The sequence below is a fragment of the Macrotis lagotis genome, chromosome 6 (genome assembly GCF_037893015.1).
Source record: "Macrotis lagotis isolate mMagLag1 chromosome 6, bilby.v1.9.chrom.fasta, whole genome shotgun sequence".
Lineage (NCBI taxonomy): Eukaryota > Metazoa > Chordata > Mammalia > Peramelemorphia > Peramelidae > Macrotis > Macrotis lagotis.
Window position 1 is genome coordinate 61,944,611 of NC_133663.1, and position 14,375 is coordinate 61,958,985.

Sequence of the window (14,375 nt, forward strand, 5' to 3'; positions counted from 1 at the left end):
TTCTTCCCAACAAAGGTTTGCCCATTTTTCAGATGAAGAAACTGAAGCCTATAGATGTAGCCTAGTGACCTTATCAATGCAGAAGAAGGGAACCTTTGAAGTCATCTAATCCAACCAATTGATTTTACAAATGAGGGAACTAAGGCTTGAAGAATCTGTGTGACTTACCCAAGACCCCTAGCTATAGATAATTAGGAATAATAGGTAGCAGAGAGCTCAATGAGACCAGCTCCTTGTTCATCAAATCCTGCATTCTTTCCTCTATCGCATTCTTTCTTAAACTAGAAGAGAGTGTGGAATTGGTAAGGTGAGGCTGAGAAGCATTTCCAGTTGTGCTGCAGCAGTAGCTCCGCTTGAGTTCTGTCCCTTCCTCCTCCGTCTTCCTCAGCTCCAGGGTGTGGAGTCCCAGAGAACCATGAACTCACAACTCTTTTACGTATTGCCCCAGAGGTTTCCTCCCAGCTTCTTTCAGTCCAGCTAGCCAAAGGTCATATGAACTGGGAGGAGTAGCTTGAGGAGTAAAGCATAAATAGTCCCAGGTAGGTTGGGATATCCCAGAAGAGGCAGGTTCAGGACCCCAGAGATATCTAAGGTCTTATAGGAGCAGCAAGGAGTCCTTTACCAAAGTAACCATGCTCCTAGTGCCACCGAGGGGTTGGTGGCTGCTGCTGCTGTTGGCCCTGCTCTTTGGTACCCATGCAGAGGGCAAACTCAGGAATTTGTTCCCTGGCAGCTTTCCTAAAGAGAAAGATCATCCAGATCAGCAATGGGTTTGGCAAAAACTGGACCATTTTGATCCGAAGTGCAAGGAATTCTGGAAACAGGTAATGGAAACTAGAAAAAGAAAAGAAAGGCAAGCTGGGGCTTGACTCCTAGAACTGACCAGGTACCCCACAACATTACTTTGGGCACAACCAAAGGAAGGAAGGTCCAGAAAAGACAACTTATCCAACCCTCTTATTTTATAAGAGTAGACACTTGTTAATAATCCAGTGAGATAACAAGTGGCAAAGGCAGGATTTGAACTCAGATATTCTGATTCCAAAGTGAATCCACTTTCCACTGAGTCACTCTGCGTCTAGGGGATAGTGAGGCTGCTAAGACTTAGGAAAGGTGAGGATCAATTACTGGGCTCTGCCTTGCGGGGGTCCAGCCTCTGCAGGGTCCTTGGAACCTGACAGGAGGGATAGAGTTGGCGAAATGAGTTGAGTCAACAAGGGGGTAAAGACAGGAGCAGGTTCACTGACTGTCAGCTGCTTGGATTTATTTTTATAGTTTCAGAATCATGTATGCTTCAAGCAAGCACGATGAGATCATTTCCTTGGTTACAAAAGTGTACAATTTTTATCATCAATCATATAATTCATGTGGTTACAAGTTTTAATCATGTGATTACAAGTTTAATTAATAATCATATAGTTAATTGATTTTTTATCCCTACTCAGACCATGATGACCTCAACCTGTCTGTTACCTTATTTATTACTACATTGTATAATTGTTAATTCATTTAAAGTTATTAATTAAGCAATTCTTTTAATGGAAAGTTTTTTATGTTTTTTGTGAAAGCAATGTTTTTCCATACACTTCCTTAACAATCTATAGTGAAGGTCTTTATGCTTGTCCACCCATGCATTAACTCTTACAATAACCAATTTTTCTTTCAGGCCTTGTTGGTAGAAACCACAGTTTCTGTGACTTTTTTATTCTTTCCCATGAAACTAAGGCTGCTGGAGTTCACATATCGGTCACCTGTACTAACTATTTTCTCACCATCTTTTTCATATATTCCTGTGTATGGTAAGGGGGGGAAACTATTAATTTCCCTGGAATTCTATCTGACCCATCTTGTATCTGTAATTCCCTGTATATATTCTGGCATCTCCTTGGAATTCCCAGTGTTGGGTTTTCCAGAGATTTCATAATGTTGAAGCCTTTTGTATGCCTCAGGGAGAGGCAGTCCTGTTAAATTTGGACAGAGTTTACAATCTGTTTTATTCAAGGAATTTTTCTGAAATCCTTCCCTTATAGTCATGCCCCTGTTAGGGTGAGTAAATATTGTAATCAATAATAGACCTATAAATATTGGTATGCATGAAATCCCTATGTATATTGAATAAGGAAATGTTCCATCAGGCAGTGTGACTGCCTTGAGTCTTCTTGCTGTGACTGTGTCAAACAGCTTAGAGACCCTGGCTCCCAACACTGCCTCATGGTCTGGAGTTCTTGGGGCTAGTCAATCATTTGTGGTACCAGCTGAAAAGTTCTTTAGTCAGCTTCTGATGACAATTTTTCTCAACTAATTTCAATTTAACTCGCTGTGCATTTATGAAGAGCTTTCCATAGTATGGGCCAGGTGGGGTGTTTGTTATGAACTGGGGATTTCTTTGGTATAAGGAACCCTCAGGAAGACAAAGTCCAAGTCTGCTACTGTTGTGTAATGTACAATCTTAGAGAGATTCCTAGAATTATTCATTCATGAGCATTTTGTAAGGTTTACTATGGACCTGCTACACATTGTGAGAACAAATGGAGATACAAGAACAAAATTCAAAACTGGCACAGCCCTCAAGTACACTTCATTCAGTCTGGGATATAATGTGTAAATGCATAGATTTAGACAGTATTTACTTGCTGGATCTAGCTTTAAAGGAGCAAGTTGATTGTAAAATTTTTAAGTGAAATTTGTATTTTGGAAATCAGCAGTTCCTACAAATCAGGGCTTGGTTTGTTTTCTTGGTTGACTAGTCATAAGAAAGTGTGATTAATACATATGAAATTAAATGTGTGTTCTGTACAGAGTTTTTGTCCCCAGAGAGCCTGGTTGTTAAACATTTACTGGCACACCTCAATATTGCTCTATAAACATTGCCTGAGGTCAGTAGGAATGCAGGAAAGTAAGCCTTGACCAGATTGGAGACCTGGAGAGAGGCAGGCTAATTTGGGAAGATGAAGCTCAGCTGGGCAGGTCAGGACCCTCCTCTTCTTGAATATGACATTAGATCTGAACTTTTTTTTCTTAGGTTTTTTTTTTTTTTAACAAGGCAATGGGGTTAAGTGGTTTGCCCAAGGCCACACAGCTAGGTAATTATTAAGTGTCTGAGACCAGATTTAAACCCAGGTACTCTTGACTCCAGGGCTGGTGCTTTATCCACTGAGCCACCTAGCTGCCCCTAGATCTGAACTTTTAAGACGACTACGACTAGGGGTGCTAAAGGGCCGAGGTGAGGAGGTATTTGAGAAAGACAGGAGAAAGACAGATGGGAGCAAGAGGGCTAGCTTACCAAGGCTGCTAACTGCATCAAAAGGAGATATGCATAATGAACCTGGAAAAGTAGGCAATTTGGAGACAGGTTGCAGGGCCAATAAACTTTCTAGGAATCATACAGAATATACAGTATGTGTCAGATGTGGAACATGAAGCCATTTTTTCTGATTCATTGGGGAGGGGAAAGAAAGAGACAGACAGCAGACAGGAGAGGGAGAGAGAGAGAGAGAGAGAGAGAGAGAGAGAGAGAGAGAGAGAGAGAGAGAGAGAGAGAGAGAGATACAGAGAAGAGAGAGAAAATGCTTTTCCTGCATGCATTAGACTACTCTCCATTTTAAACCTCTTACTGCATTTCTGTCCAGTGTAATACAAACTGTGGTCACTGATTAGCAGAGAAGAGGTTTTCACCTAGAAGGGACCAACAATTCAATATTTAATAAGTTTCCTATGATCTAAGCACTTTTATTTGCAGTATTGGCAATGAGAGGCTTCCAAACCAAACTTGTGAAAATATGATAAAATCAACATCTCCAGCCTTCTTCCATTTTACAAAGGGAGGAAAATACTTGCTTTACTTATCTCATAGTGTTGTGGGATCCCAAAGAGTATGTACAGAATAACTGACATTTCTCTGGTTCCTTTTCAACCTGAAAGGCCTTTAAATTAGTGAATTCATTTAAATTGTGAAATCAAGATGTCTCATTGTTGATTGATTAGGAAACTAAAGTTTGAAGCGATTCGTGTTTTACCCACTGATTTTACATAGTAAGTTTTGGAGGTGGCATTTGTATCCAAGGGAGATTTCCTGATTCCAATGCAGTACCTGATCTAACCAGTTCACAAATATCAACTACCACATCCAATCATCTTTGCACATGGACAAAGGGAGAAAAGCAATATTGATAGTCTGATATGTAACATCCATTTAGACCTAATTCAATTCAATTCAGTGGAAGGGGTGGGAGATAGACATTGGAAGCAGTTTTCAGTTTTACTATTGGGAGTCAATTCTTTGGGCCATTTGCTGGAATTATGTATCCACAGCTGAGGACCCACATAACCATCTATCTATCTATCTATCTATCTATCTATCTATCTATCTATCCATCCACATCCATCTATTATGGATCTCTGGATAGATACACACATGTGTATATAAGTATGTATCATGTGCTATATATACTATATATGCTATCTATGTATATATCCAGATATACACATATATTGCTAATTCATATTCTGTTAGACAAGTTCAAGTCTGCCTAAGGCCTAGTTATAAAATGGACCAATTGAAAAATTGCAACATATAGTAGTATTTGTTTATTTTTTTTTGTCTAAGGTGACCTTAAGCAAAGCAAGGTCCCACTCTGAGCCCAGTGTCCTTATTTGTAAAATGAAGTCTTGGAGATAATTTCCAAGATATCTTTTTTTTAAAAAGATTTTATTTTTTTTGAGTTTTACAATTTTTCCCCTAATCTTGCTTCCCTCCCCCCCCTCCACAGAAGGCAGCCTGTAGTCTTTACATTGTTTTCATGGTATACCCAAGATTTTCCAAAGCTAAATCCTCTGATCTTTTACCTAAAAATCAGCTTTAAAAGTCCATTTATCTGGAAACCTGCTAGTATGGGAGGGTAGTAGTTTTGCCTCCAATGGCTGGGGATTATACTGGAATCAGGTGAGCTACCTTCCACTGAAATGCTTCACAGAACCAGAAGAGGCAGAGGGGTGGGGGTGAGGATCTGCTTTCAGTTTTCTTAGGAATCCCAAAAACTAACCTCCAGACTTTAAAGTCATTTTTGCATATCATTCACAGTCCCATAATGTTTTTAAAGGCATAAAATCAAATTACAGATGATTACAAATGAAACCAATTATATTGAGATGCCATTTTCAAAACATTTTTTAAAAATCAATTCACAGGGCAGCTAGGTGGTGCAATGGATAGAGCACTGGCCTTAGAGTCAGGAGTACCTGGGTTCAAATCTGGTCTCAGACACTTAATAATTACCTAGCTGTGTGGCCTTGGGCAAGCCACTTAACCCCATTTGCCTTGCAAAAACCTAAAAAAAAAAAAAAAGAATCTAGTGGAACCCATCTCTGGTCAAACCATTTCTCCCTGACCTGATAAGTGACTATCCAACTCCCTTTTGTAGATACCACCTATGAGTTATTCTAATTCTTAGGAAGTTTTTCCTAATATACTGCCAAACTTTTCTTCACTACTACTCCTAACAATTACTCCTAATTGTGCATTCTGGGGCCAAGAAAATTACATTTTATTCCTATTCTATGAAAATTGAGCTTCTCTGATGTGCCAGGTGATATGGAAACAGAAATGAACCTCAAGGCTCAGGCCCTTGGCTAAGCTGAGGTTAAGTGACTTACCCAGGGTCACCTAGCTAATAGTGATCTGAAGCTAGACCAGTACTCAGGTATTCCTGCACTAGCCATTATATCACCCAGCTACCTCCCAGATTCTTTCCCATCATAGTTCTTGAAATTCCTTTAATACTCAGTTCAAGCTCTGCCTTCTCCCTGAAGCATTTCTTGAACAGTTTCTATTCCTCTCCCTCCCTAAATTGCCTTTCTTGTATTTTGGCCTTATTCTGTACATTGGTGTGTGTGTATACATATCTCTTGATAGAATGGCAGCCCCTTGAGGGCAAGCACTGCTTTACTTTTGTCTTTGTATTCCAAGTACCTAGCAGTTTCTGGAACATAGAAGATGTTTAATAAGATTTATTTGCCTGTACTCTTGTCTCCTCCAGGCTAAACAGTCTCAGTTCTTTAACCAGTCCAAGGTTGCCGTTAGTCTCCAGGCCTCTCCCAACCTCAGCAACCCTCTTGGCCTGCTCCAACTTTTCCAGTCCCTTCCTGAACAAGTCTGAAAACTGAACAGAGTAGGCTAGATGGGGTCCGAGGGGCAACAGAGTCCAGCAGGCCCATCTCTTATTCTGGATGCTGAGTTTCTGTTCATCCATCATCATATTACATTAGTTTTCTTGGCTGACTTGTGATTCGCAGTCCAGGAAGATTTCCAGATCACAATATCTAAAGTTTCTTAATGTTGTGAGAAACACTTCATGACTTTTATATAGTATTCTCTACTCCTTAAGAGTTAACTTATTTTCATTTCCAATTGCTGTAGTCAACCCTCTTAGAATAAACGTTCTTGGAAAGCAGAAATGATAATACTCAAGGTCTTGGGTCTGGAGTGAGATAAGGGATTCTTCTGAAAGGAAAAAATGCCACATTAGTACTGACAAAAAGCTCTCTCAGGATATCACTTTCACATTCACTTTCTTTCTAAAGACCACAGGCTTGTAGTTTAGGGAGGGAAAACCATTAGATTTTATCTAATCTACCTCATTTTGCAGATGAAGAGCCAAGAGGCCTAATGATTCTGTGATTATATTTGCTTTAAGAACTCAAATACATAGTTTTTTTGCAAATTGTCTCCCTTATTAGACTATGAGCTCCCTGTGGGCAGGAACTGTTTTCCTTTTCTTTGTATTTCCAGTGCTTAGCATGGGGCCTGATTATAGTAGGTGCTAAATAAAGTCTTGTTGACCTGATAGAACTGGTACAATAACTTATATGTTATAGATAATAAATGTTCATTAAATGAATTTTGAGGCTGCTGAGTGGCATAGTGCCTAGAGTTGACCTTAGAGTCCGGAAGCCCTAGTATGAAAGACTGGAAAATCTTACCTCACATATTTTTACCAGTTGTGTGATCCTGGGCAAGTCTTTTTTACCCTTTTGGAGAGTCAGTTTCCTCATCTGTAAAAAAGAGATTATGGTAGCTCCTATTTCCCAAGATTGTTGTGAAGATGCAATGTGAAATATATAGAGTACTTTACAATCCTTAAAATAGTGTCTAAATTATTTGTTGTCTAGACAGATATTATAAAAGGAAATTATGATTTCCAGATTGATCTATATGATGTGTATAATGAATTTATTTATAATTTAGGTTTTTTTTTTTGCAAGGCAAATGGGCTTAAGTGGCTTGCCCAAGGCCACTCAGCTAGGTAATTATTAAGGGTTAGAGGCCAGATTTGAACTCTGCCACTCCTGACTCCTGGGCCCGTGCTTTATCCACTGCACCACCTAGCCACCCCTATAATTTAGTTTTAAAATTTCATTTGCCCAGTAGCCTCTCACTTTGGAATCAGAGACCCAAAATGTAGCTTGAAATGATTCATTATTCTTAACGATCTCTACATTCCTATTCTTGTGTGTGTTAAGTGGAGTGAGTCAAAATTGGTGAATGTGTTCCCATCATCATAGGCAAAGTAATCATGATTCCCAAGACTAAGCAATCAACTTAGGCATTTCCACAGCATACATGGACACCTACATTATACTACACTCATGGGTTTGCATGAGAAATTTCTCAAGGCTTAGAAAAGATTTTATTGGGATCCACTTTCCCCCTCCCTTCCCACTTGCGATTTAGGTATGTAATCTCTGCCTCCATTATAGCAGGGCAGAGTTCTTTTCAGGAGAACTTCCAGTTTTCTTGTTCCTGCCTCAGAAAATAATTAATTAAACCGCTACTTCACGTCTGACACCCTGTCTCTGTTTTGACACTTCCAGGTTAGAGATAACGATTAAGCTATGGTCATTTCTGGGAAACAAGAGCACTGACTACACCACTTTTAGCATGTGTTTAGGTCAGCATTGTTTAGTGAAAAGAACACTGGGATGGGATTCTCCTGTTATTTTCTCCTGTTTCATGTAAGGACAAGTCATTGAGTCTTTGTTTCCTCATTGTCAGTGCTATGATGGATCTGTGATCTCTCATTGGAACTCTCTCCATGGGTACCAAGAATAACACAACTATGACTTTTCCTATATAATTTTCCTTTATTTCCTACTATAAGTCTTTCATAGGCAATCTATCTATCTATCTATCTACCCAACATGCTAGAGATTAAAGGTCTATAATAAGACCCTCTTTGGGGAATTTTGTAAACTTTAAAGTGCCATATGAATATTTGTCATCAGCAGCAGCACCATCATCTTTAAATATTTTTCTTTGCAGTGCCAGAATCTATTTTGACCAAAATGTTGTAATTATTTGTGACTAAATCAAAAAGTCTAATAAGTGATATCTTTGCTATTCCCTGAACTTGGAATTCCATCTCCTACTTCTTACCTCCTCTTGTATAGGCTGACTCTTGTCTGAGGGCATTTTCTATTCACCTCCACTTCTTAGAATCTGTAGCTTCTGTCAGAAAGTTCAGTTTCTACCACATCATTCACTGTAACCTTTCCTGATCTCCCCAGTAGTTAGCCTTTCTCCCCTTTCATATTATATTGGATTTTACACATGGAAACATGTATTTCCCAGACTAAGGGAAAGAGCTGTTCATCTCTGGGGAAGGTAAAGGCACTTAATAATTATATATTAAAAGGAAGAGAAAGGGAGAATTTCTTTTTTTTTTTTGCAAGGCAAATGGGGTTAAGTGGCTTGCCCAAGGCCACACAGCTAGGTAATTATTAAGTGTCTGAGACCGGATTTGAGCCCAGGTACTCCTGACTCCAGGGCCAGTGCTATATCCACTACGCCACCTAGCCGCCCCCCAGAATGGGAGAATTTCAATGTTGTTAATAAGGGAGTTTACAGGATAGTCTTTTAAGATATATGCCTCATTTTGCTATCATATTTCAAACTATTTTCAGTAAGGATTTAAAAGTCATACCGACTTACTTTACAAGGTGACATCTCTGGTTGGAAAATTTTATTCAGCTAGCATCCTTGACTGTACAGCTGCAGTCATTTTTACTTAGATCATTGTCATAGCTTCAAGTAGACTTCAGAACCACTCATCCTGATGAGCAGAAAGAGGTCATTACTGTGTGATTAGACACAAACAAAAGAATCTTTCAACTTAACCAAACAATGATAATCTTAAATTATCTTGTTATGTCTCTACAGAGGTACTTTATCACTGATTATTTCTATACACGAGGTGGCCCAGTTTTCTTAAAGCTTGGAGGAGAAGGATCTGCTGTTAATACATGGACAACTGGGAGTTCCTTGCTAAAATATGCTAAAAAAATGAGAGCCTTATATGTTTTGCTGGAGCATAGATATTATGGTAAAAGTCAACCAACCAAGTGAGTTGCCATTAGTATTGCTACTACTATCACTGCTTCTTTTCTAACACACACTTAATTTTAAGCTACCTCAATATTTGACCATTTAAACTGAGACAAAAGAGAAATAAAGAGATCAATAAGTTCCTAATATTTACCAGATCCTGGAATAAGTGCTGGGGGAAACAAAGAACAACAAAAAAAAGACAGTCCCTGTGCCAAGAAACTCACAATGAGAAGACAGTACACAAAAGGAGGCTAAAAGGGGAAGAAGGGCACTAGAGGGCAACCACATGGTGGGTGGAATGGGTAAGATAATGGTGGAGCCAAAGCAAGGCAGAGCAGTTGGTGGGAAATAAACAGTTTATACTAATACTGATTAAGAAAGACTTGGGAAGGAGTTTTTTGCTCTGCCCTCCAATCCTCCAACCATTGGGGTAGAGACAACTGAGGGTACTCATGAGGTACCTTTATACTTTTCACTAACTAGTTCTGTCTTCCTTCCATAAATATTTTGGATAGTATTTGATCCTAGAAATACACTGCTCAATAAGTAAATTTAAGATTAGGCTTCTATGTGGCCTATGAGGGAGTGGGACAGTTTTTAAACTACAACTACAGGTAGTTTTTATATAGCACTTAAGGGGGTAGGGGAGGGTAATATCTTAACTATTGATCCTCTCAATTACTCTGGGCAAGGAAGTACTGCCAGCACTTGGTCCAAAGTTCTTCCTGTTAACCCCTCCACAGTCCAGCCCAACTGACCTATGTCCCATTCTTCACCCAGGCCACTCACCTTCTGTCCCCATCTATATATGTCTATATTCACTGACTTTGATGAGCCAAGGCCAAATGTAGCCCTTCTTCACCTCCACCTCATAGAATCCCCTCATTTCCTCCAGAAATGAGCTTAAGTTTTTACATGAGGCCTTCTGTGATCCTTGATTCCAAGACTGGGAGATTGCACCTCTCTTCCAGCTACCAGAAACCAATTAGCTACTATTGACCATGTATCTACTTTGAATTTAGTTGTATTTGCAATGTGCCATGGCACCCAGAACTTCACCCCCACTTTCCACTCACAGAGAGTAGATACTCCTTGAGATCCAGTATTTTGGGGGATTAGTCCATATTCCTGTTACTTGTCACGTGGCAGAAACTTAATAGGTGCTTGTGGATCAATGTTGAGTGACCAATGTGATTGTGATTGCTGCCTTCTCACATTCTTTTATTTCCTTTCCAATAATTTCTTTAGTTCTTTCAGTTATACTTCATATTCCAAATTCAGTGTTACTGAAATCAGATACTTCTTGCTACCTGTTTCTTGTGTTTATACATCATTTCCATCAGAATATTTCTCTGGGGGCAGCTAGGTGACATAGGGCACTGGCCCTGGAGTCAGGAGTACCTGAGTTCAAATCCGGTCTCAGACACTTAATAATTACCTAGCTGTGTGGCCTTGGGCAAGCCACTTAACCCCATTTACCTTGCAAAAAAAAAAAAACCTAAACAAAAAAAAAGAATATTTCTCTGTGATTTCTAAAGATCATTTCAAGGTTTAGTAAGGAATAACAATGGAGCATTGCCACATTAAAAAATGTTTTTGGTATCCAATAAAGCTGATATCTTTTAGCATATTATAAATGTTTTTACAATATCTCCTGTGCTTCATTTTGCAGGAATATTTCTACAGACAACCTTCGATTCCTCAGTAGCAGGCAAGCCTTGAAAGATGCTGTTTACTTTCGGAAATTTCTTACAAAGAAATTAAAACTCTTTAGAAACAAATGGGTTGTTTTTGGTGGTTCTTACTCAGGATCCCTTGCTGCATGGTTGAGGGTCAAACATCCAAGGATGTTTCATTCAGCAGTAGCCTACAGTGCACCTATCTATGCAAAGGCTAATTTTTCTGGTGAGTGCATAGAAAATAGTTAATAAACTTGGAATCATATCTTGGTACTAGAGTTCCATGAAAGGGAACTAGAACTGTTTGTTCTCAGGGAGCTAAGGCTTTAAATTTTTGACCAATGTCTGCATCATGATTTCTGTGCTTCCGATGGAAATGGAAAATGTCCCCTAGAAATTCTAGTTTTTTGATATGCAATTTTTAAAAAAATTTCAAGGAAGTATCCTTCCTATATTATTGCTGCTATTGTTTTTGAAGCAAGTTATTTGTTGCAACACATCTGTAATTCAATACTCTCAAAATAGTCATGTTTTCTCAAGTTCTTTAAGGTTTCCCAAATCAGAATTTTCAGTTTGTTCTTCCACTAACTTCCTGGTATCCTTTTTTTGGTTTGTTTTCAATTCTTTAATTTCTCTATGTTAAAAAAAAAATAGAGATACGAAAAGTATGTGGATTAATGTAATTAGTCAACTTCTTCTATATCCTAGAATTAATGTAATCAACTTTTTCTATATCCTAGAATACCTGGAAGTCATACAAAAGGCCTTGTTTAGATACGGTCAATCTGAGTGTGTAGATGCTGTGCGAAATGCTTCCCAGGTTCTCATGCATATGCTTAAACACAAGGAATACCATTCCAACATTTCAAGAGATTTTAGGTATGTGACTGTTTTTTTGGGGGGGGGATGAAAGACTTCAAGAAAATGGTTCAATTGTTTATAGGGTGGGAACCTCTATTAACTCTAATGTTAGATTCCTCACTTTGTAGAATGTTGTACATTTTTGAAATATCTACATATAGAACAGGTGATTGTTTCTGTGATGTCCTTTGGTAAATCTCACAAAATTATCCCCCTTACTGGTCTGTGGTCTCCCTCAAATTCCCATCTTTTGAATTTCTCCTTTAGATTAAAATCACTGTGTGCAGAAGCTGATTTATCAATGTACCTAGAAGAAAGGACATCGTCTTAGAGACATTTTAACATTTTAGAGTTGTCAATTTATTAGATACTTATTTCTTTTTGATTGTGTTTTCAAGGCAGTGGGGTTGACTTGCCCAAAGTTACACAACTAGGTAGTTATTAAGTATCTGAGGCTAGATTTAAACTCAGGTCCTCCTGGCTCCAGGGCCAATGCTCTATCCACTGCACCATGTAACTGCCCCTTAATTATTTCTAAAATTGATTTTTTCTTTCATCTTCATTTTATCCTTAATTTATCATCTATGATTATCTTTATTTTTTTCTTGGTTAAGAATTCTCTCCTGAGTCAGATCTATGATCTTTTCTAATTTATTTTTTACAGTGTGATCTGTAATATTAAAGTCACATAGCTATTGAAATATATGGTAGAGTTTACCAGACATTGGGAAAACAGGCAGAAGCTCTAGGATTTCTAAATTCCTTTGCCCAAGACTAAAGAAGAGAGGCAGAAAAGTTTTGCTATAGACCATGGTGGATGACAAGGAATGAAACAAGAGGCTACAAGGGTAATAAAATTAATATAATTATAGTAGGAATATGAGCTTTGAAGTCAAATAGCAATTTCTAGAAATAGTTCTCAGTGCAGTTCAGAATATGAGATTAAGAGAATTTAAGTGACTTACACAGGGTTTCACTCTTAAGTGTCTAAAGGAAGGATTTGAACACAAGTTTTCTAAGTGCACGTTGTAGATGAGGAAGGTGAAGTCCAGAAACATTGTTTATGATCTCACAGTCTAAACTCAAGTTTCCTTGAATCCTAACTCATAGGATTGCCAGGCTTTGTTTGCTATATCCCAAGTTTAAAAGGTGCTTTTGACTTGTCCCCTAAGTGGCAGTAAGCCATTTATATTTTTTCCTCTTGTTTTTTCATGTTTTCCAGCCACCCAGTGACTGAGTCACTATGGGCAATCACTTAATCTCTCTTGTGTTTTACTTCTTCATTTGGAAAACACCTGGAGGACCTGCCTCACATAAAGGGAGTTTTCCAAGTTAAAATGTCTATAAGGTTCTTTGCCAACCTTAAAGTGATACAATATCACATGTTATTATCTGGTAATAATAACTAATAGTATTTATGTAGCATTTTTAAGGTGTGAAACAGTGTTTAAAGGGCCAGCAATGACCTCAAGAACACCAAGGTTCAAGTTATATGTCTAACATACATTAACTGTGTGACCATGGGTGACCTGACCTCTCAGTGCCTAGAAAGCTCTCTGAGAGTTAGTTTTATTTAGATGCCAACCTGTTGTGTCAGTGGAAAGAGTGTCCACAGTGGGAATTCCCTATTCCAATGAAATTAAAAGTCTGAACCAAGAAACAAATGAAAAACTGATTGCAGATCACTTGGGTTCTTTTTAGAAATTAAAAACTTAAAATTTTAATTTCATGTGATCAAATTCTATTAAGCTGAAGTTATAATCATTGGAATGATAAGAACAAGTGGGATACTGAGATAAGAATCCCTTAGAATGAAATGAAAATAGTGTTTAATAGTACATGTTAAAGCTTTCATTTCAGTCGGACAGTGATTTCTTAAAAGAAATCATATACTTGGAGTTCATGGGATATGAAATTCTTCCATTTTATTCATGGAGGAACTTAAATTTTTTTTGTTGTATCTGGCTTTCTTTTTAGTTTTTGCAAAGCAATGGGGTTAAGTGGCTTGCCCAAGGCCACACAGCTAGGTAATTATTATGTGTCTGAGGTCAGATTTGAACTCAGGTACTCCTGACTCCAGGGCCGGTGCTCTATCCACTGTGCCACCTAGCCGCCCCTGTATCTGACTTTCTATGACTGCATTTGGGGTTTTCTTGGCAAAAATATTGGAATGATTTGTCATTTCTTTCTCCAGTTCATTTTTACAGATTAGGAAACTGAGAAAAACAGGATTAAATGACATATCCAGGGGCACATAGAATGCATCTGAGGTCAAATTTGAACTCATGTCTTACTGACCTGGTTCTCTATCCATTGTGCCACCTAACTGTCCTTAAATTAGATGGATGATGATAACACAATTATGGCTGGCACTTTACACTTGGCCATAGATAGGTTCCTTACTTAGTCTGACCTGTAAAGACAGGAAAAGAATCAGGCTCCCATCCAGTTTC

General features: G+C 38.4%; 1 protein-coding gene across 2 annotated transcripts in view; it reads left to right on the forward strand.

Annotated features, from left to right (window-relative positions):
- Positions 1 to 573: 573 nt before the first annotated feature.
- LOC141491659 (putative serine protease K12H4.7) overlaps positions 574 to 14,375 on the forward strand; it is a 30,680-nt gene continuing 16,878 nt past the window's right edge. The window contains exons 1-4 of one of the 2 annotated variants that reach the window (XM_074192542.1): positions 574 to 824; positions 9,215 to 9,396; positions 11,055 to 11,287; positions 11,802 to 11,940. In XM_074192542.1, the coding sequence (XP_074048643.1) occupies positions 633 to 824; positions 9,215 to 9,396; positions 11,055 to 11,287; positions 11,802 to 11,940 (746 nt within the window). In that variant the 5' untranslated portion in view covers positions 574 to 632. Of the gene's footprint in view, positions 825 to 2,889; positions 2,968 to 9,214; positions 9,397 to 11,054; positions 11,288 to 11,801; positions 11,941 to 14,375 lie in introns of those variants that run through there. The other variant, XM_074192543.1, reaches the window with a different exon arrangement.